The following is a 24,963-nucleotide window of genomic DNA, read 5'->3' as shown; positions in this document are numbered from 1 at the left end:
GACTTTATGTGAATTATACAAAACTACTAAGTTTGTCCACAAATCTCTAACCTCCATCTCTTCATGTAATGTTCCTCTTTCAATCCCTCAGTAACTGAGACACTGTGTGTTTAAATGTCAAATAAATCCATCACACAGCTGACTATTAGTGTTAGATGTCCTAAACCACATGAACATTTCTTCATAAATCTGTATTGAGTTCATGACTTACACTGAATACATGATCTTATTTCCTCAAGTGTTTGGTTCATAATGGACAAGATGTTGTCTGACTCTCAGCTAACAGAGAAAACTTCTGTAAAACTGGATTATAATTCATCAACTTTAAGTTTATTCAGGAAGAGACACTGTAAAACAATTAAACCTCAGGTGGTGTTGTTAACCCGATAAACTAAGTTTATTTATGAAAAGACACTGTAAAACAATTAAACCTCAGGGGGTGTTGTTAACCCAAATTTGACCTGTAGATGAAAGAGGTCTTCATATATACAACTCTTTGATGTCTTAATCTATTCATCACGAAGGTTTTTGAACTGTTAGCCTTTAGGCTCACATCACTGAGTTTCTGCTGAAATATATTATGTAATGTATACATATTATGTGGTTCTAAGATTGTGTTTTTACATACATATTCATGTGAAAGGTCATGGTGCGATGGGTAAAAAGGTCTCATTTCTATAAGTTTAAGATACACTTAACACAGATGCATTTCTTGTAGAGGTGGGGTTTTGCCAGAGTACTTCTGGCTAGTTTGACCAGATGTTCTTAAGTATCACTTGCCACAGGTCAAACTGGACTTTGTAGTTTTACGATATCTTTGTCTCACGCTGTGTATAAAAGATGGCCTGGCTAGATGTTCTGGGAGCCATTCTGTACCCAGAAGCTTCCACACTCTGTGTGTATTCAAACATCATGGAAGAAATCTTTAACAAGAATCTTCCTAGACCACTTTGTGTGTCTTTAATTGCCAGGTATGATTTTGACATTGTGCTGATCTTTTTAGTTGTGGATATTTTTGAATGATTGATTTAAGTGTAACCTGCCTGGCAAAATAAATTGTTAACATCTATTCATTTTAAACCTTGTCAAGTCTTTTATTATATTTTATAAATATACCGGAGGGGGGTAGATTAGGAATTACCTCGACTGAAAATATGACTGGAGTTAATTCCCACTTTTGTAGGTTGGAGGTTATAATGACTCAATCTCAATATAGATGGATCCTCATATTTTATAGTGTGTTTGGATAAACCTCTAACTTTAAGTTAAGAAGGAGAAATGCCTCTACACCCAGCTGTACGGAACTGCCTTAAGCACCTCCAGGAATACATTATATTCTCTATTTGAATGTAATTCATTCTAAATAATTAAGAGAACAAAAATATAATAATAATTATATAAATTGTGATCAGCATCAGAATAACATTGGTAACTAATAAATTGGAGTCAGATTATAATTTAACCACAGAGGTCAAAGAAACAAATTAAATAAATGGAATTATTCTTCTAGAAGCGCTACGGACGGCAAGATCACGTGATCCCTTCACCACGCATTGGACTTCGACGTTGGGCCAATTGGGTGGCGTCTTACAGCTTGGTGACCCCGACGTGATGACGTATACCACGGGTGACGTATTTCTGGTGACGTAGTACACCCGAAAAAGTTACGTGGTACTTCAGAAAGCTTTCCAGCGCAACAATTCAACCATAACAGAGGATTCCATTCAACGCAAAATAGGAGGTTTAAACGTCTACTTTTCTATCTTCAGCTGTGTTGGTAAGTTGATTTTATTTGCCTATTAGAAATGTTCAGGGTGAGCATAAATGCACCCGTATGTTGTAGAATGGACGGTAACGGTAAACTCAGTGAATGTCCGGAGAAATCCGGTGGGGCAAAAGAATTAAAACAACAACACCGCTGTCAGGGATATAATGTGGCAATGCAGATAAGAAAATAATACATTAACTCGCGCTTCGAATCAAACATCTTCTCCTGCGTTTACACTCAGAAGGAGTGAATATTACACGAGCTAATGACTAAATGTTATCGCGGTACATTACGAAAAGTCGTAAATTTGAGTCTAAAAGTAAAAGCATCGCCATGGCGATTATCTATTTGCTTCATAGAACGATCTCGCAACTTTATCGGAAACCCGTAAAGTATTAGCAAATATCCGTGAATAATAAAGTCGTGTCGGATGAGATGAGAAACCTCCGTGCCCAAGTCGATGCGTCCATGTATGTAAACAAACCTGCGCAAAAAAGGCGATAATAACTCTGTTAATGGAAATACACAGCATTACAACAGCAGTGTAGATGAGGATAAATTCCCTTTGTTAGTAAATCAAAAGATCTTTTGTATGTTAAAGCAACAAAAGCTAAACTTAAAATGGAGTAACATCCGAATTTTATTCTGGTTCTCAGCTAAGGGTAAACATTAGAGACTGAATGTAACTCCTTTATATGATTATTCCTGTTGTCACATCACACAACACATGTGCAACACTTAAATAACAAGCTCATCTGAGCAAGAATTAACAATTAAATAAAGGATGTTAGATAAATGTAAATTACAGTGCAATTTAATGTATTTGTATATGAGAAGTGAATTTGGGAAAGCAGATTGATATGGCAATAGCACAAATAAAGCAAAGGTTCATATTAATTCCTTTTTGAATCATTAAATGCTGCAAACATCAGTGTATTAACTATACCTGATGAGTTAAGGAGATAAATGTAATTATGGGAATGAAAGATAATTGAAAGTGTATAAAGGATTGAAGGCAGCATTGTTAGAGTTAGAGGTTCAGTGCATGCAGAGTGGAACTAAATGTTGGATATTAAGCAAGTAGGGATTTAATAATGATTGTTAGTGAATCTCCTAAAGAACACTCAGGATTGGATAAATGTAGAATGAAAAAGTACATCTTAAAACTCCTAAATTATTGCAGGATTCCCTAATGTTGATATGAGGCAAATTGAGCTAAAGCTGTGACTGATGTACAGAAAGATAATGATGAAACTGTTTTTACAATAGTCAATAAAACACATGTGATCTTATCTCACAGAGAAAGAATCACTACTGAGATTAAAGGGGCTTAAACCCCCTCTCAGAAAATATGTGCTGTTCTCCTTGTTTCAAGTGAGATGTTTAGCTAAGTTGTAACAAATAAAATGCATCATTATTTTCTGTAAAACAATCAAAGTGATATTTAATGCCATAATTAACATCATGATATACAGTACTGTGTGTAGTCTGCACTATTAAAAGTTGTAGGCTTAATCCTTACGTTATGATGTTGTAAATAAACAATGTAACCCAGTTTTCTGGAAATTATCGAAGCTAAGACTTTGTAGTTTCTTTATAAAACTGGAGGAATTGTTAAAGAGCAATTTGATGTCCAATTGTCTTAAGATAGTGAAATTCATAAAAATAAAGTGTATAGCCTAATCCTGAAATCATCACAGGAATACAGATTTCCTGATTAAAGTGAATCAGTGGGAGCTAATAAAAGTCTTTTACACCCCTATATGTCTTTAACTAAAATAAAGATAAAGCCTTTAAAAATAGAAAACAGCATTTGTGTTTGATCTGCTTAAATTCCTTAATTCCTTCCATATTAAAATAGAATAACATCTAAAGAACACTTAGTTAAATCTCAGCTAAAACCTGCGAAAATTGTGCCCAATTTCAAAAATTCCAGCTGAGGAAAGAGTTGAGCCCCTCAGCATGTGCTTGTGGTTTAAAACAACAGAGAGCTGTTGTTGTTAGTGCAGATGTTAATGCAGCTGCTACCTTAGGGTCAATGTAGAGGAAAGTGTTCTTAATTTTGCAGGTTTAAAAATGTCCTACTAGAAGCCCTTGAGACCAGTTATAAAATTGTTATTTTAATAAATATTATTTTAAGATAATGTAATTTATATTGTAATCACATTATGATATACATTATATTGTAATGGCCAGACAGGCCTCAGATGGTGAAAAGTGATAACACTACATGCATTTCAAACTTAAATGGTTCAGACCCACCAAAAGACATTGAGAATATTTAGATTCAAATTTAATTGGTCAACTATCTAGTGCCAAACGGGGGTATGTGTATGTCTATGATTGTGTGTGCTTTTGCATGTTGCTTTGTTTTTTGTTTTTTGCTTTGCAGGAACACTGAAAATTATGCCACAAGATAGCAGACCAAATAACCCTTCCCTTTACTGAGGCCTTTAGACTGCCAAAAATCCCCCAATTTAATCTGGTTTGACAAACTATTCCAAATTTAATCTGACCTCTGAAAATTAATTTGCAAAAAGTAATAATACAAATCTTCTTAACATGAAGAATTTACTGATGTCATTAACCCTGTTAAACTACTAATGCTATCATTGACAGCTTATTGGTTTTAACATCAGTGGAAATTAAAATGATATCATGTCTTAATGCAAATTGGCCAAAACTTTAGAAATGAATGTTTCTCTCTGTTATCTTAACATCTTTCCTTTCAGGTGGACCACTGTGACTCCTTAAGAGTCCAGATGCCAGAGGGGTGTCTGAGCCTAAATTCAGGCACAAACCTGAAATACAGGAGATGGGTGTGATAATGATGTAAGGGGTCATACACATCTCACAGTAATAAACTATGATGGTAGTTAACTAGTTATATGACCTCCCGATGTAGCATCGGATTAAAATTGTGCAACACAAATTCTTATAGATTAGAATCCACCTGTCTCCCAGATTTGAACATATAGTGCACACATTTTCACCACTAAAACATCATAACACTGTTACCTGGTATAAGTTTTAAAACTATCCAGGCTTAAACCACCACACATATGTATGATAATTGATGGAGAAACCAATCATTAGAGTTTGTCATACATACAATAGCATCTCACACATAGGAGAGAAAATTAAAGGTCTACTCATGATTTTAATTTCATGGTAATATAAACTATTGGGTCAATTTTCTATTGAATTATGTGAAACATTTCAGGGTACATAGAACATATGTATGGTTATAGTCACACATCCATTGTTTTGTCTCTGATTGTACAAATACAGGTAAAATATAAACTATTAATTGATTACATAAGACCTATTTCAGATTAAAATAAGTAAGTGAAGAATGAAATGGCTAGCATGGCTGCAGACATGTCTAAACATTTCAAACTTTACAAAATGGTTATATTTGAAGTGCTGGCACTTCTAGAGATCAATCACATAAATCCCAATCAGACTCATAACCATTGAATGTGACTAAACCAACATATATGTACAGAATTATTTGATAACATGCAAAGAATTGACAATGGATAAATAAGAAATTCAGAAATTATTTGATTTAAGTTTAAGTTGTCTGGGTATGTTTTAAGTGATCTACTTGAATCTTGGATCTACTTGGTTAACTTGCATTTAAAGGTTCTGAATAATTCTAGGATTATTAAAATTATAAATATATCATATTATATATACCTTAGTATAAATATCTGTATTTTATATACATATAATTGCATGTATTTGTATTATTTTTGAATGGTATTGTTATTAAATGTTTTAATGATGTATACCACTGGTAAATATGCCAGTTAAATTCAATTTTGCCACTCTTCCTTTAAAATACACAGATTATATCAAAATTCCACTCTATACAAGAGATGCATAGTAGTGAAGAATTTGGTAATTAAATGGGATCATCTTATGGGATAAATTACTTTGAAAAGAGAAATAAGACCGTTTTACAATTCGCACCTACTATTATGAAACCTCTAATAATGTCATTTGTTTTTGTAATCTTTCACAACCATTTTCTTCCAATGAAAGTCAAGTTCTTCAGTGTTCAGCCATTGCATGATCATGTGTATGATGTTATTCAGATGTCCCACATACAGTGGTGCATTGTCAAGTGTGAGGAATTCCTTCACCTACGGAGGTCTGACTATTCTACAAAAAATACCTTCTGCCAATAGGTAACAGAGGACTTTTCAAAATGTCAGATAAATATCCAGGGAAGGATCCCGTTAGACACACGTCTCTCTGTGGTGGGGAGACACTTTCAACGAACACAGCACACAGTCATTGACTGACACCATGAATTTGGTGCAACAGATGATTCAACAGACTGAGTATCATCTCAACCAGGCTCAGGTAGAAACAAACCTGGCCAAAGGAACAGCGAAAATTTTGTCAAGTTCATCTATTCACTTTGCACAGTATGTAAACACTTGGTGGGACTGGATGTTTCGTGGGTGTGTGATTGGCAGTGGACTTGTGTTTATGTTCTCGTTGCTTCAATGCTGCTATCACCCTAAGTCCCCATACAAGTGCCCGCCATACAGAGACTGTTACAATAATTAAAAACGCACGAGGATTTGAATGACCAGTAAATGGCCCTAGGGACGATTCTGAGATTGCCCCAAAGGGCCAGGGAAGGACTGTAAAACTGGATTATAATTCATCAACTTTAAGTTTATTCAGGAAGAGACACTGTAAAACAATTAAACCTCAGGTGGTGTTGTTAACCCGATAAACTAAGTTTATTTATGAAAAGACACTGTAAAACAATTAAACCTCAGGGGGTGTTGTTAACCCAAATTTGACCTGTAGATGAAAGAGGTCTTCATATATACAACTCTTTGATGTCTTAATCTATTCATCACGAAGGTTTTTGAACTGTTAGCCTTTAGGCTCACATCACTGAGTTTCTGCTGAAATATATTATGTAATGTATACATATTATGTGGTTCGAAGATTGTGTTTTTACATACATATTCATGTGAAAGGTCATGGTGCGATGGGTAAAAAGGTCTCATTTCTATAAGTTTAAGATACACTTAACACAGATGCATTTCTTGTAGAGGTGGGGTTTTGCCAGAGTACAGTACTTCTGGCTAGTTTGACCAGATGTTCTTAAGTATCACTTGCCACAGGTCAAACTGGACTTTGTAGTTTTACGATGTCTTTGTCTCACGCTGTGTATAAAAGATGGCCTGGCTAGATGTTCTGGGAGCCATTCTGTACCCAGAAGCTTCCACACTCTGTGTGTATTCAAACATCATGGAAGAAATCTTTAACAAGAATCTTCCTAGACCACTTTGTGTGTCTTTAATTGCCAGGTATGATTTTGACATTGTGCTGATCTTTTTAGTTGTGGATATTTTTGAATGATTGATTTAAGTGTAACCTGCCTGGCAAAATAAATTGTTAACATCTATTCATTTTAAACCTTGTCAAGTCTTTTATTATATTTTATAAATATACCGGAGGGGGGTAGATTAGGAATTACCTCGACTGAAAATATGACTGGAGTTAATTCCCACTTTTGTAGGTTGGAGGTTATAATGACTCAATCTCAATATAGATGGATCCTCATATTTTATAGTGTGTTTGGATAAACCTCTAACTTTAAGTTAAGAAGGAGAAATGCCTCTACACCCAGCTGTACGGAACTGCCTTAAGCACCTCCAGGAATACATTATATTCTCTATTTGAATGTAATTCATTCTAAATAATTAAGAGAACAAAAATATAATAATAATTATATAAATTGTGATCAGCATCAGAATAACATTGGTAACTAATAAATTGGAGTCAGATTATAATTTAACCACAGAGGTCAAAGAAACAAATTAAATAAATGGAATTATTCTTCTAGAAGCGCTACGGACGGCAAGATCACGTGATCCCTTCACCACGCATTGGACTTCGACGTTGGGCCAATTGGGTGGCGTCTTACACTTCCAAGAACATTCCCTAAAACTTCCCAAAAATGTTCTGCCAACATAAAAAGTGTCCAGTTTTCTTGACGTTATAAGAACGTTTCTGGGTTGTAGTAAGTTTTTTGACATTTGGACATAAAGTGTTTCAATACTGCAATATATGGTGTAAAAACATCGGAGTGCTGCCCTCTTCAGGTTAAACGGTGGCTACTGCAGTTGAATTTTCCTATTGGATGTTGGGTCCAAAAAATGACTCGTGACGTAAGCAGGTTCAAGCTCACCACGCCCTTGTTACGATCTCACCACACACTTGGTAGGAGCTTAGTCAGTCCCCTCTATCTCCGTTGGGATCTGCCCATTTTTCTTGCATTTTTCAAATATTGCCAGTGGGTGGAGTCTGGCTCTGACCAGGGGTTAAGTTACGCTTTAAGTCAATAATTACAATGAAATTCATTACATACGTAAAAGAAAACACACTATATGCACACAACGCAACATATGTGACCGTGGACCACAAAACCACAAAAACAAGTCGTTCACTGCAAAAAAATGGTTTAAAAAAAAAACTTTCTTAGTATTTTTGTCTTGTTTTCAGTAAAAATATCTAAAAATTCTTAAGTTAAGTTTCTTTTTCTTGATGAGCAAAATTACCTAAGAAAATAAGTCTAGTTTTTAGACCAAAAATACCAAATGTAAGTGATTTTGTGCATAAAACAAGCAAAAAAATCTGCCAATAGGGTAAGCAAAAAAAACCCCATTGGCAGATTTTCTTGCCTGTTTTATGCACAAAATCACTTAAATTTTATAATTTTGGTCTAAAAATCATCAAGAAAAAGCATCTTAATTTAAGATTTTTTTTTAATTTTTACCGAAAACAAGACAAAAATACTAAGAATTATTTTCTTAAAAATCTGACTTTCTTCCTTAGATTTTTTGTCTTGTTTTCAGTAGAATATCTAAATATTATTCAATCAAGATGTATTTTCTTGATGAGCAAAATGACGTAAGAAAAGAAGTCTAGTTATTAGACAAAAACTAAACAATTTAAGTGAATTTGTGCTTAAAACAAGCAAAAATATCTGCCAATGGGGTGAGAAGATTTTTCTTGATTTTTTCTTAAATAAAGGGCTCTATCTTACACCCGGCGCAATGCAGCGCAATGCGCGACGCAAGTGTCTTTCGCTAGTTTCCACCCTAATTTTCACGTTTAGCGCCGCGTTGTTTAAATAGCAAATGCATTTGCACCCCCTTTTGCGCCCATGGGCGTTCTGGTCTGAAAACGAGGTGTGTTCAGGCGCATTGTTGGCGCGTTGCTATTTTGAGGCAACTTAAATAGACTACGCCATTGACCAACAAAAACCTGGTCTAAAGTCTAAAGTCAATGGCGCAATGTGTTTTATGTTATTTAAAGAGCGCATTAGTAAAATGCGCCTATACATGGGAGGACAACGCGGGTTTGCTTATCACAAGGTACATGAATGCGCAGCAGCACAAAAATGCTTTTAAATATGAAAGATTAAAGGATTGAATGTAAAAGATTATTATTGAGTCTCCTGGACATAAATGAGGACTAATTATGAGACGTTAGAAGGCGCAAAGAGCTGCTTCACCTGCAGCCTGGTAAGTAAATAAATGCTTTGCTTTGAACAAATGCGTCTGTTTTTAAATGTTTTTTTTAATGCTACCTCACGGATTTATTGTATATGATGACTCTGTACCTGTGGATATGGTGAGATGAGAAACATTTTTAAGTAATGCTTAAAAAAACTCTTTGCTAAAAAAAAAACGCTGTCCAAAGTGCTGAAACGTGAGGAGAGCCGTTTGTAAATTCTTTATCTCCTGTTTGTTACAAATAAAGTATTTTTAGAGTATAAACCTTATCTTACATGCTTGTAAATTATTTTTTGATGATATTGGATAGCCATACATTTAAAGCAATTACAAGCCTGCATTTTTACTTACATGACTAAAAGAAAACGGGTTTTAAAGGTTTTAATAAAAAAATAACAATTTCAATACAAGTGAAAAACAACACAATTATTTAACATTAATCTTAAACTGGGGATCTTCTTCCTCCGCTTAGTTTTTCAGTTTACAAAGTCCGTCATCTAAATAGGGATTAGACATAGCGCCAGCGCAACTTGCTTTTAAAGGGAATGAGAGCTGAGACTCTTATTGGTTTACTGCACATTACGCCCAAAATACTCCCATTACAATAGGACCTACTGTACCCTTTTCGACCATGCGCTCGGCGCACAAACCATTTTTCACGTCGTTAAATTAGCAAAAGTGGATTCGGACACGCCCATTTACACGTTGCGCTGTGCGCTTTAGACAATGCGCTTAGATCGTTAAAATAGGGCCCTTAGTGTTTAAGAAATATTTTCAAGATTTTTGCTTACCCCATTGGCAGATTTTTTTGCTTGTTTTATGCACAAAATCACTTAAATTTGATATTTTTGGTCTAAAAACTGAATTTTTACACATTTTTACAAAATATTTTAACAAGAATACTAAGAATTATTTTTCTTGAAAATAATTTTTTTGCAGTGTAAGTCCCACGTGTTTTCAGAACATTTTAACCAAATGCTTTCAAAAAGTTGTGGGGACAAAATCAGCCATTTCACAAGTCCCCAGCTTCCCCAGTGTAAATGACACCTATGGGTAACGTAAAGTTAATGGTGCAGTTCTGTGGTTGTTGGTACATAATGATAAAGATCATCACTTAATTAATTGATGTATTCATCAAAAGTTGGTTTTCTGACATTAATGTAAATGAGATCCAGCACTTTTGAAGCAGTTTGTCATTAAGAAGTTTTAGAAACTTTGGACAAAAATTTAACAGCTGTATTTAATAATAATAAAATAATAATTAATTATAATAATTCGTTACATTTATATAGAGCTTTTTCTCAGTGCTCAAAGCGCTTTACATATGAATGGGGGAATCTCCTCGACCACCACCAATGTGCAGCATCCACCTGTTTGTACATTTGGGACAAACATCAAGAACATCAAGAAGTATGAATCTCAACCATGGTAACAAAGAAAATAGTAAACAGTTCATTATCCATGCCGAAGTGCATGCTGAGAGTCCTAAATGAGATTTGTAAATTGCTGATACCCAGCATGCATTGCAGCATGAAGTTTTTCATTTAATTGTTACCGTTTTGAGATTGACTTCTGATTTATTTACAACATTAGGAAAATGACTTTTGTTAGAAAAAGGGAACAACGCGCTCGGAATCACAAATAAAATATGATAAATGAAGTAACCGAAACAGAGTAAATACTGGCACTGCTTTTCATCGCTGGAGACAACTAATGGACATGAAAGAAATGAGGTTCGACTCCAAAATGACAACATTTCTTTTCGATTGGTAAGTAAGATGCTGTTAGTATTTCGCTAGAAGTTCACTTATAATAGGCATTGCGATAACCTATGCTCAGCTTGTACATGAACTACGGCTTTGTGCAGTAAATGTGGCTCCATCTGAAAGCAGCTGATGGCGATTCACTTTTAATCAAGAAACCGGCTTCACTGACGAGAAGCGCAATGACTATCGCATGCAAATTATCGCACATCCTTAGCTGTTAGCGTTTAATAGTTAGATCTACCCACGGATCCGATCCGGTTTTCACCCGTTATCTACCAAGCTGATGCTAAAATGTAACATTAGCTAGCTTGAAATGTCTTCGATGATAATGAACACCAAATGGACGCACGAAACGTAGCGGAAAACATTGCAATTTTAATGAGACCGAAAGGTTTTGTGACTAATGATAACTTAGTTGCTAATGTAAATCAAACTTGATATATGCTGCTAAATTTGCAGCTGCTAAATTAAAATAGACCAACTCACTTTCTGGAGGTATACTGCCCCCGTCTGTTTGGAGTGTGGAGTATGAATTGATTTTTTTGGGCGGACATTTTAAATGGTCCCTTTAAAGCAACACTGTTTTTTCGACCTTTAAATAATGTCTCTAAAATTATTTCAGTGGTGACCAACTCCTGTATGAAATCTACTGCAACCTGATTAGCCTCATAGCTGCTACAGCCACAATCGTAAGTCACGTGATCGGGTTGGAGAACACAGCCCCGCCCCTCCCCTACCTGCAGAAGAGTGTCTGATTACAGGCACTGTTGCACTGTTCAACCTCATGGGGGAGCCGTAAGCCAATCTTACATGGAAAACTACATAGTGTTGCTTTAATATATAAACAGTCATGTGATTGTTGTTAGTTTTACTTACTTGAGTTTTTTGGTTTCTTTAACCACAAGCTGCAGTCTCACAAGAACTTCATCTGCTGTATTTTTATCTCCAATAAATTTATTTAGATTAAGTTCATCCAAATGCTGCTCAGACGTCAACAACACAAAAACTAAAGCTGCCCACTGTGAAGAGGAGAGTTTGGTCTTTCCTAATGATTCAGATGTCACATAACGTTGAATCTCCTGCAGCAGTGAATCATCACCCAGTTCATTCAGACAGTGAATCAGATTGATGGATTTCTCTGTAGACCGATTCTCATTCATCTTCTGTTTAATGTACTCAACAGTTTTCTTTTTATTGTAGGAGCATCTTCTCATCTGTGTCGGTAGATCCTGTAAGAGAATCTGATTGGACTCCAGTGAAAGACCCAGAAGAAAACGCAGGAAAAGATCCAGATGTCCATTCTTACTCTGCAAAGATTCATCTACAGCTCGCTGATGCAACTCAGATAAAAAAAACTGGCCAACCCTTAATCTGGCCAAAATTTTAGAAAACTGATCTGCGTTAAGACTTTGATCAAACACATTTCTGTTGTTGTTTGTGATGGAGATGTGAGCATAAAGAGCCGCTAGATGTTCCTGGATGCTAAGATGAACAAAGCAGTAAACTTTCCCCTGATACAAACCAAACTCCTCTCTGAAGATCTGAGTACACAATCCTGAGTACACTGATGCTTCTGCTACATCAATGCCACACTCTCTCAGGTCTTCATCATAGAAGATCAGATTGCCTTTCACAAGCTGCTCAAAAGCCAGTTTCCCCAGTTTGAAGATCATGTCTTCATCTTTCTTCTCATAGTCCTTCTGATGTTTGATGTTTGTCTGAATGATCAGGAAGTGTGTGTACATTTGAGTGAGAGTCTTGGGGATCTTTCTTCTCTCTGCTTCACTCAACATTCTCTCTAGAACAGTGACTGAAATCCAGCAGAAGACTGGGATGTGACACATGATGTAGAGACTCCTGGATGACTTCAGGTGTGAGATGATTTGATCAGACAGACTCTCATCACTGATTCTCTTCCTGAAGTATTCCTCCTTCTGTGGATCACTGAAGCCTCGTACCTCTGTGACTCGATCAACACACTCAGAGGGGATGAGATCAGCTGCTGCTGGTCTGGAGGTGATCCAGATGAGAGCAGAGGGAAACAGATTCCCCTTGATGAGGTTTGTCAGCATCACGTCCACTGAGGTTGATTCACTTACATCACACAACCTCACACTGCTGTGAAAATCCAGAGACAGACGACACTCATCCAAACCATCAAAGATGAACAACACTTTATATCTTTTACTAGATATGTTCATTTCTTTTGTTTGTGGGAAGAAAAGATGAAGAAGATCTAAAAGACTGAGTGTTTTGTTCTTCATCAAATTGATCCCTCTGAAAGGAAGTGGAAATATGAGGTGGACGTCCTGATTCTCTTTCTCTTCAGCCCAGTCCAGAATGATCTTCTGTACAGAGACTGTTTTTCCAATGCCAGCGACTCCCCTTGTCAGCACACTTCTGATGTGTTTGTCTTGTTCAGGTAACGGTTTAAAGATGTCATAACATTTGATTGGTGTCTCCTCTGTTGTTGTTCTTCTGGATTGTGTCTCAATCTGTCTCACCTCATGTTCATTACTGATCTCTCCACTTTTACTCTCTGTGATGTAGAGCTCTGTGTAGATCTCATTCAGTAGTGTTGGGTTTCTCTCACTTGATGTTCCCTCACACAAACGCTCATACTTGTTTTTTAGATTTGATCTGAATGTTTTCTGATGCAAATGATAACTGTAAACACATGCATGATATTATTACATAAATTAAAGAAGATAGAAAAACATCTAAACTAATAATAATATAATGTTAGTGATATCTGCTGAATTCTCATTAAATAAAAACATGATTCTTATACACTCTTATTTGATCTGAGTCTGATCCAGACAATATTATTGACCTTAAACAGAAGACATTCAGACAATCTGATATTAATAGACTAGTCAACAGTTTGTGAACACATATTTGAGTATATGAGCATATCTTTATACAGAGCTGTTGTACCTCAGACCAGGTGATGTTTTTCTGTCCTGAAATGTTGTTGACTGATCACTCTTCATGGACACACAGCTCAGTTTCAGTTCTCAGTTTCATTTTATTTAAGCAGGGACAATGCACAAAATTAACATTAACCTTGTATAAGAACAAGGAAAGATGCCTTGTGCCAGGTTGTAGCACAAGTGCTATTTTCCGCCTGTAGTCCCTTGGCAGGTCAATAACACAATAATATAAAATTCCATATAAATAAAAAACATTTAAATATAAAATTTACATCACAATCACTCTTAATTTACAATGAATACTTTCATGTTCTCAATGTACCCCCCCTCCAAAAATTAATCCCACCCAAACACAAATTATACAATAAATCCTTACCTATCCCAATTTCAATCACACACAAACACACACACACATCATAAGTGTGTACAGTTTTGTTGTGACAGTAACCAAGCTTTTATCAAACCCGAGAAGATGAATGGATTTGTAGAAGTAATAAGGTGTGTGGGGAGAGTATTCCACTGAGTTGTAGCCACAAAAGAAAAGATAAGTCTGATTTCCTCTGATGGACTGATCTATAAGAAGACATTATATAGAGTAGATGATTGATAACTGATGTTTTCAGTCATATGTGCTTTGGGCTGCTTAGTTTAATTTGCATCAATAAAGATTTTTACAGCTATTTGATGATCTAATTACAAATTAATTGATCATATGAACATTCAAAATGACAAAGAATTTGAAAGAGACGTTAAAGTCCATTTTAAAATATATTGCTGATCATGAGACAGCTGTTGTACCTCAGACCAGGTGATGTTTCTCTGTCCTGAAATTTTAATGGTTCATTCATAGACTGATCACTCCTCATAGACACACAGCTGATCCCAGATGAGTCTGATATCTTCTGATAGTCTGATCTATAACAAGACATTATACAGTAGATGTTTGATATGTTTTCAGTCATATGTGGTTTGGGCATCTTAGTTTTATTTGCATCAAGAAAGATATTTACAGCTATTTGATGATCTAATTACAGATTAAGTTATCATATAAACATGGAGAATGTTATATTTATGTTAAAATTGCAAATATATAAAAGTTAGGCTTTATAAATGTTTCCAATTCACATTTGTGTTTAGGTAATATCTTTAAAACAGACTTGAATACCTGACTCCTGGAAAATCATCTCCATCTCTGAATCCTTGTGAATTGGCCATGAATCATTCAGTCATATAAGTCTGATCTCCACTGATGAATCTGATCACCTCCACAGACTCTGAATGAATCTAATGAATCTGATCACCCCCACAGACTCTGAATGAATCTAATGAATCTGATCACCCCCACAGACTCTGAATGAATCTGATCATGAATTGAATGTGTTTGTAAAACAGCAAAAATTTTAAATCTGTGAGTCTCTGCGCTGCTTCTGACAAAAACCCATTCAGTCACTGAGCTTTAAATATTAGGCATGTATAATATAGCCTATAAAAACAATAAGAGATGATGTTGTTAAAAGGACTATAAACGCATAGCTGGAATCATATTTATTAAATTAAAAAAATAAAAGTTTATTTTTACTATTAACTATTAAAATTATTTTTATAAGAAACATTGAGTCAAGTAACAATTATGAGATGTAAAACACTTACCTCCGTCAACCTATTTCTACTCAAAGTTAACACGTAAGTGACTTTCAACGAATGTAGACACATTAAAACTGGTGTGTAAAATGGCGAGAGGTTAAAAACCACACCTGTTTATGACTAAAAGCAGAGTCCAAAGTACGGTACAAAGCATGTATAATAAAGACAGTCGGTGGGGGGGGGGGCGGCATACACTTGAAATTAAACTTTTACTGTAGTAATGCAGGTCTGTAATGCAGGTCTGTAAATAACCATTTATCAGGTGATGAATATCATTACTGCTTAGCTAAAATGCTGTAAATGTTACTGTTGAAGTCAAATAAATCATGACATATATTTACTATGAATGTATAATGTATGTGGGTTTATTATCAGTATGAACTAAGGTACAGTAATCATACACCCACACAAACACGCACGCGCACACACACCAGAGTTTGCATTAGACTTTTTCATTTGAAAGACCCGACATAGTACTAGTCAGTGGCGTGCACAGACCTCCTCAGGGGCAGGGGCTGACGGACTTAAAAGGGCATAATTTTTTTACGTCAAATAACAATCAAATGTATTCATTACTTTGGTGTTTTTATTCTTTCTTTCCTTGGCATTATTTAAATAATGTTGTAACAAATGGATAACACATCAAACTAAAATAGGCAAGTTAGGAAAATATTATTTACTTTCGCAAGAATTTCGAGAAAGAAGTTTTGAGGACTTATGTGTATAAAAGTGTTAGCTATCATTAAATCAGCAAGTTAACCGGTCTATCACAGTGTTTTAATTGCTTATTTCTTTGATTAAATGTCTCACTTACAAAAAAAGAAACAATAAGCTTAACCATTTGAAATTATTCCTAAAACCTATTTTTCATAGCTAAAACACACCACTTTGTTAGTTTAGCACACCATCAAAACACGACAAATAGTGGGATTAATATTTTTGCTCCAAACTAACTTTATAGCAGATCAAGTGTTTTGAGCTGATGTGGTGTAACGGAGTTAGAATTTTATATAGTTTTAATATAGTTTTATTGTGAATTCTTATGAATTCAACAGTTAGTTCCATGTTGTACTGGTGCCCTCTAGTGGTTTGTCTGAGAACTGCAGAAGAGAAAAAAATGTTAAGACAGGAAATGATGCAACAGGGCAGTTGTAGCCTAGTGGTTAGAGTGTCGGGCTTGTAACCCGAGCGTTGCCGGTTCGAGGCTCACGACCGGCGGGTTGCGACTGTGGTGCCCTTGAGCAAGGCACCTTAACCCTAATTGCTCCCCGGGCGCTGCAGGGATAGCTGCCCACTGCTCCGGGTGTTTGTGTGTTCACGACTTGCAGTGCGTGTGTTCACTATTCACTGGATGGGTTAAATGCAGAGGTCACATTCCAAGTATGGGTTACCATACATTGGCAAATACTCACTTTCACTTTCACTTTCACTTGATATGGGTACTGCTGGCTGTGGGTGAGTCTGCATTTGCCTTGGTGCAATTTGATAAAATATAAAAGATATAGATGCAGATTTAATGTAAAATAAGATTAGTCTTTAAGTATTTTATGTTTGTAAAGTAGTTATGGGTAATATTTTGAGTATTTAAAAGGCTATTTGGTGTTTTGTGAACTTTAGTGAAGCTGTGGCTAATGCTAATGCTACTACACGTTTTATCTAGGTCACATATGCCTGCAGTTAATGATGAAACCACTAAAAGGGTGATTTTTGTTTAATATTACAGGTATGTTTCTTTCTGTATGTTCTTAATTGTTATTATATTTATGTTCCTTTTGTAAAATGTAATTAAATGTTGTGATGTATACTTTTGGAAACTATGCAACACAGCAGTTGATATGGGTACTGCTGGCTGTGGGTCACATATGCCTGCAGTTAATGATGAAACCACTAAAAGGGTGATTTTTGTTTAATATTACAGTAAAGAAGATTTTCATCGACTGACAGTTGCTTGCCGTGTATTTATTGACGAGTCAAAGACCATCGTGTAGAGAGTGTGGGGTTTGAGTGGATTCCAGTAAATTCATGATAAAGCACAACGCAGAGTTAAAGAGAAATCTTACACTTTTTACATGGGAACAGTAATCTGTCACTTTGGTCTTCTGAAACCCGTCACATTGGTGCCGTGACCTGTTGGATCACCGGATCTTCTCGAAGAGGATCGCCGTTGAGTTGCTGTTTCTGTCTATGGGCATTGCGGTATGATATTTTAAGGACTCCCTTTCTGACGGCCATTTTTTTCTTTGCTTTTTCTCTGAAAAGACTCTTTGAAAAACAGAAGTACTTTTTTTTACTACAGTTTTTTTTTTTGATATGGGACATTTTGATTACGGAGATTTCCTTATACATTGAATTTATGCCTTATAGTTTTATTCATTTTTGTTTAGTTTTTGATACATTATAGCTACTTTTGGGACTGTGTACATTTTAAAGGTTATGTACTATTAAGTACTTTCTGTAGTGATATTGTTTCATTAATTTTCATTCATGGGTGAAAAATTTGGACAACGTTTTGACGTTAGCAGTCCCATAAGCCCTTTTATCCCGCGTGGAAGGGGTGTTTTGACCAACAGCCTTTATAGTGGTGATCCAACACCTGTTGTCAGTGGAGGTGATAGTTCTCGCATGGCATTTAATAGTGCACAGGGTGTTGGTCGGGGTCTGTTTTTCAGGGACCCTCCTGTGGAATGCCATGTTGGGGATACAGCTCCTTTGCATATTGCAACCAGTGATAGTCAGGTGTTGGATTGCCTAACTGATGTGTTTGGGAGACTGGGCGAACAAATTAGCGATGCCGTTGCTGCCAAATTAATAGAAACAGGAGTAATCAACACTAGTCGTGGTTCTCCATTATGTGGGGAAGCTAACTCTAACTGTTCCACTAAACAGGATGTTTCTCAAGTAACAGTACATGTCACTGCTGACAGAGAACCTGTAATTTTCAGGGGTGACAATACTGATAAAGTTCCAGTACATGAGTGGATTGAGATGACAAGAACCCTTCTGTTGAAACAGAAATGTGCTGTTGAGAACCAGGCTGATGAAATATTATCACGGTTAATGGGCAAAGCGAGGGATATTGTGAGAATTAGTCTGAAGAGTGACACATCTCTTGATGTTAAGAATGACCCTGATATAATCTACTTTATTCTCCAGAAATATTTCAGTGTTGCACCATCTTGCCTTCCCTTGGCTGACTTTTATTCGACCCTGCCCGAGACTGGTGAGTCTGCGGTCGATTACTGGATCAGAGTCAATAAGGCAGCTGATCTGGCAGATGACGGTCTGCGTAGACAAGGGAGAGCTATGTATAAATTGGGTGATGAGGTGGCCCATATGTTTGTTAAGTATTGCCCTGATCCTGTTCTGTCTGGTCTTTTTAAGCACAAACCGATCAGTGAATGGACTGCTAAAGAAGTCCAGGGAAGGCTGGATGAGTTTCAGAGGGAGCAGCACTCCTCCTTTATCTCTACCAGCCCCTTTGGAGTAAGTTCTGTTGACGTTGCGCTTAATGATAGGCGGCTGCCGGCGTTTCGTCCTCAAGGAGCTAATGCTGGTTTTATAAACCGTGCGACTTCCCCTCCTGCGCCTGACAGTGTTCAGGTTCGCTCGCGCAGTGCTACCGTTCCAGCTCAAACTGTCACGTCTTCTCATGAAATGGGACGTTCGAATGAGAACATTCTGAATCGAATGATGGGTATGCTGGAACAGGTGATGGAAAAAGTACAGCAAAGTAACAATGTACAGTCTGATAGGAATGTAAATCTCAGGTTCAGAGGCAGAGCGAGAGCATGTGAAGTATGTGGTAATGTCGCACACTCCACTAGGTCTCACTGCCTTAAAGACAAATTGTGTTTTGGATGTTTTTCTCCGGGGCATGCCCATTCAGCCTGTCCTCAGCCTCAGTCGGAAAACTAACCGACCTGTATTTCGAGGGAGGCAGTACAGGCTTGAGTGACAACTCCCAAAATGATGTCAATGTTACAAATGTTGAAAATGTCTTCATGTCTGCTAAACAATCATATTGTGGTGAGAATGTTGTGTTCCAGAATACAAATGTTATCTGCAAAAGTGACAGTCTGTTCTACGCTCCTGTCATGGTGGCTGATAAAGTGGTCCTGGATGGTATGCTTGACAGTGGTTCCATGGCATGTACCATGAGTGGGAGCGCAGAACAGAAGCTCTTGGATGCTGGCGTTATCAGTGCTCAATGTGTGGATGATACGGACGTTGTGTTAATTGGCTGCGGTGGTTGCCGAGTTAAGCCCAAAAATACATACACACTTAAGTTGGAGATTTATGGATGCGAGATGTTGGTACCTACCTTGGTTGTTGACGGGCAACATGATGATTTCATCATTGGTACGAATGTCATTAAACACATCATTAAATGTTCAAAGCAATGTGATTTGTTCTGGAAGGCAATTTCAACTACTCACGCTGGTAATGATCCTGTGTCCGAAGCTTTTCTGTCTATGCTTGCAGGCTTAAATCGTTGGAGAGGTGATGAAGTGCCTGACAAGATTGGTACTGTGAGATGTAATTCAGCAATCTGCCTGGAGCCTGGTCGCGAATACCTTGTGTGGGGTAGGTTACCTAAATGCACAATCGTGTCGCCGGGTAGTGCTGTGTTGACGGAGCCTACCAGTTCGCAGTCAGCCCCAAAGGGTGTTCTTGTGGCCAGGCTCGTAACACATTTGTGGGGGGACAGGTGGGTTCCGCTGAAGTTGATTAATACTTGGGACAAACCTGTTATGCTGAAACGTAATGCCAAGATAGCGGATTTGTTCCCTTGTGTTGCCCTTGAAGACATGGACGATGGGAGCCTGTTTTCTCAGTCGCAACAAATTCAGACGGAGATTAGTATCTCCACTGACCTTAAGTCTGTCACTGAGAAGCTGCGATCTGTTGGCCTAGATGGGCTTGATTTGGATTCGTGTGATGTGTCTGAACAATGCAAACTACGCTTAGCATATACTATCCTTCAATATAATGATGTTTTTTCACGTCATCATTTGGACTGTGGGCATGCTACTGGATTTGTCCATAGGATCCATCTTTCGGATTCTAAGCCCTTCCGTCTTCCGTACCGGCGGGTGCCACCTAGTCAGTATCAGGTGTTACGTCGTGTTCTGAATGAAATGGAGGAGAAGGAGATTATTCGCAAATCGTCAAGTGAATTTGCGTCTCCTTTAGTCCTCGTTTGGAAAAAGAACGGTGACCTACGTGTGTGTACGGACTTTCGGTGGTTAAATAAGAGGACTTTGAAAGATGCTCATCCGTTGCCTCACCAGGCCGACTGTTTGGCTGCGTTGGGCGGGAATTCGCTATTCAGTACAATGGATTTGACTTCAGGCTTTTACAATATGCCTTTACATGAGGATGATCGGAAGTACTCAGCCTTTACGACACCTATGGGGCTATATGAGTACAACCGTCTTCCTCAGGGTCTTTGTAAATGCCCAGGGAGTTTTATGCGTATGATGTAGGGCTGTTCCGAATACCATTTTTTGAGCTTCGAAGCTCTAGTAGAAATAAAATCGAATATTCGAAGCTTCGGAAGAAGGGGCTGAACATATTTTTTCTCTTTAATAAAGGCAGGAATCTGTGTGTGTGTATGTGTGTGTCTGTCTATCCACAGTTTTATTATGTGGCGGATGTGTTGCTGGGAACTCAAGGGAGTGTAGTGCATTTTTTTCGTGCAATATGGACATTTGACACTTCTAGAATTAATAAACTTTAAAAATACTACAGAACAGCACAAGCCGGAAGCGGCGTGCCTGTCATGCGTCATGCGAGAACAGCATTAGTGAAACAAAACACAAGACCAATATTTTTAATAAGGTAGCCTATTTTCTAACAACATTTGTCTAACAAACAAACATTCCCGTATCAGAAATTAGCAGCACAGTAATTACTGACAACGTAGGGTAGGCTATTTAAATAAAACAACGAAAATAAATGAACGAAGTTCAACAAACTGTAATAAAACTTTAGCATACTTTCAAAATCAAGTTTATTTATTATAACACTTACACCATCCAATATGTTTTTTTCATCAGAACAATAATGAAGATATTTTGCAGAAACCCCAGTGCTCCGTCATGCAAGTCAACCAATCTGCACACTTTAAGAGCTAAAGCATATATATCCAATACAAAAGTAATCCCCCATATCTCCGTGTGACATATTGACGTCTTGTGAAGCAAATCAATCAGTTTTTGCAAGAAACTGAACGTTATTTACAACACTATTAGCGTGAATGCCAAAGCAGGAAGCGCGCTTTCCGTTCGAGGCGATCTCTTCTTCTACTGGTGGAGTTTGATGGCTGTTGGCTATGGATGTTGGTCTCTCTGCGCCACCTACAGAGCGGGAGTGTGAAGCGCACTTCCTGCTTGGCAAAAGCTCTGCATTAACGCTGAAAAATATTTATATATATATTCGAATCTCAAAACTGAAAATGACCAGCTCGGATTTGATGGAGGCTGATGGAGTTACGCCATCTCAGAGACGCATAAGATCATTCCTTGGAATGATTAACTACTACCAGCATTTTGTACCCAACTACTCAGCTATGGCCAAACCCCTTTTTGATCTGTTGAAAGGACAGAAAAGAAGGACCAAAAGAGGCCGTGCAAGTAAAAGTCACTGTGTCTTACGGAAATTGACTGTGGATGACTGGACACCTGAGGCTCAAAGAGCATTTGAGAACCTCAAGGCTGCCATGATTGAAGCAGTTGTCTTGGCTCATCCGGACTTTACTCGTCCCTTTGTGCTCTCGACGCTTCCTTGGATGGTCTTGGAGCCGTTCTGTCTCAGGTTCAAGATGGTGACGCTAGAGCCAGGCCCATAGCGTTTGCAAGTAAGTCGCTTTCTCCTTCTCAGCGCAACTACCCGGCACATCGTTTGGAGTTTTTGGCGTTGAAATGGGCAGTTTGTGAAAAGTTCAGCCATTGGTTGAAAGGTCATGTATTTACGGTATGGACCGATAACAACCCGCTGACTCACATTCTGTCAAAGCCAAAACTCGACTGTTGCGAACAAAGGTGGGTGGCCAAACTTGCGGCATACAACTTCGACATCAAGTATGTACCTGGTTCGCAGAATGTTGTGGCTGACGCTTTGAGTAGGGTTCCGTTTGTTACATCTAGCATTGGATCTAGACTTTTGCATGAGAAATATGACAAACTTTTGTCTGAAGTTCGGGGAGTTTCTACTAGCTCGGTTCAGGATGCTTTTCGGTGGTCTAATGGGTCTGAGGGTCAACAGGGTGTTCCTTGCAGCGGTCCTTTGCACAGTAATCCTACAAGCATTGCACATAATTCTTTAGATAAAGAGGATGTTTTGGCAGTGTTTGACTCACACAAGTTGTGGGATGATGGTGCAAGGCTTCGTGCTTTGTCTGCTGTGGAGCATTTTCCTCAGATGGTTTATGAAACTGAGATCCCACTTACTTACTCTGAGCGTGACCTGCGTGAAAAACAGCTTGCTGATGGAGTGCTGTCTAGGGTTATATACTATGTGGAAAGACACCGCAGGCCTAGCAGGCGTGAGAGAGCTAGGGAATCTGTTAAAGTTCTCAGATACATTAAGCACTGGGAGAAATTTGTTGTGAAAAATGGGATTCTCTACAGGATTTCTCGTGACCAGTTGTCTAAGGGTAAGCGATTTCAGTACGTGGTCCCTGAGTCACTTCAAAAGGAGGTGTTACAGGGCATTCATGATCATGCGGGTCATCAGGGACAGGCTAGGACTTTGGGTCTAGCGAGGCGTCGCTTCTTCTGGCTAAGCCTTGACAGAGACATTAGGGAGTATGTTCGATGCTGTCAGAGGTGTGTTGTCAGTAAAACTGCTGAGCCTGAGGGTCGTGCACCTTTAGAGAGCATAGTGACTAGTAGACCCTTGCAATTGGTATGTATTGATTTTTGGTCTGCTGAAGATCGTAAAAATCAGTCAGTAGATGTTCTGGTGATCACTGATCACTTTACGAGGATGGCGCAAGCGTTTCATTGCAAAGATCAGTCTGCTAAACAGGTGGCACGTATCTTGTGGGACAAATACTTTTGTGTGTTTGGGTTCCCTGAACGTGTTCACAGTGATCAGGGTGCGAACTTTGAGAGCCAGCTGATTTCTGAGCTCCTGCAGGTGTCCGGTGTACACAAATCGCATACAACTCCTTACCATCCAATGGGGAACGGTAGTGTGGAGCGGTTTAACCGGACCCTGGGGAACATGATTCGTGCATTGTCTCCTGATGCAAAGCACAACTGGCCTAGACAACTACAGTCCCTGACTTTCATGTACAACTGTACGGTTCATGAGACAACGGGCTATGCTCCGTTTTATCTCATGTTCGGTAGAGTTCCTCGGCTTCCGGTAGACATTGTGTTTCGTTCTGTTCTGGAAGATCACACTGTGACTTGCTATGACAAGTATGTGGCTTCTCTTATGTCTGATTTGAAGGAAGCACTGTCGATTGCTCAAGCACATGCTTCAAAGGAACAGTCCAGACATGCTGTGCTCTACAATAAGAGAGTCAAAGGTCACGATATTGATGTTGGTGATCGTGTTCTTATGGCCAACAAAGCTGGAAGGGGTAAGCGAAAGCTGGCTGATAGATGGATGTCTGCTGTATTTGTTGTGGTGGATAGAAATGCTGACACTCATATATTCAAGATCAAAGATGTGAGCACTGGTCAGGAAAAGGTTGTCCATCGCAACCTTTTGCTACCTGTTAATTTTCTACCATTGGACAAGGATGAATGTGAAGTGTCTGATGCTGGTTCATCTTTAACAGTGTCTGAGTCTTGTGATGACAACTGTGGTCCTGAGTCTATAGTTGGTTCAGTTGCTGATGCCTCAGTCTCAAGACCAGATGTCAATACAAGTGTGTTAACAGAGACTCATGAAGATTTAATGTCCGTTGCACCTGATGATAATTTGTCTATTGATGCTATTGTATCATGTGCTACATCTGAAAGTTGCGAAAGAACTTCTGACTGGGTTTCTGGCTTGCCTGACAAATGTTCACAGCTGGGATCAGTTGTTTCTTTGAGCAATGTATCTGTGAGTCTACATGATGACCTGACTGATGGTTCAAGTGTTCGTGGGAATTTGAGTTGTGAAGTCAAATCTGTAAGTCTTCTTTCTTCTGTGAATCCAATTCCTTCAACTGATGTTTCTACAGAGGTTACAAATGTAGTACCAATTCCTGACCCTGGGAGTGTTGTTGCAAACAGTTCTCGTTTTGGACGGTTCATTAAGCCTGTAAATAGACTGTTATACACTATGTCTGGACA

At 38.0% G+C, this 24,963-nt stretch overlaps 1 protein-coding gene across 1 annotated transcript in view; it reads right to left on the bottom strand.

The window, feature by feature from the left end:
• Positions 1-15,238, bottom strand: part of LOC141282482 (protein NLRC3-like) — a 36,978-nt gene extending 21,740 nt beyond the window's left edge. The window contains exons 1-3 of the mRNA XM_073815473.1: positions 15,189-15,238; positions 14,822-14,938; positions 11,967-13,757 (exon numbers count right to left, since the gene is read on the bottom strand). Of these exons, the coding sequence (XP_073671574.1) occupies positions 11,967-13,757; positions 14,822-14,938; positions 15,189-15,238 (1,958 nt within the window). The remainder of the gene's footprint in view (positions 1-11,966; positions 13,758-14,821; positions 14,939-15,188) is intronic.
• Positions 15,239-24,963: the final 9,725 nt, after the last annotated feature.

This window comes from Paramisgurnus dabryanus, chromosome 8 (genome assembly GCF_030506205.2).
Source record: "Paramisgurnus dabryanus chromosome 8, PD_genome_1.1, whole genome shotgun sequence".
In the NCBI taxonomy this organism is placed as follows: Eukaryota; Metazoa; Chordata; class Actinopteri; order Cypriniformes; family Cobitidae; genus Paramisgurnus; species Paramisgurnus dabryanus.
Note: the sequence above shows the minus strand (reverse complement) of the source record. Positions and strands in the feature narration are given on the sequence as shown.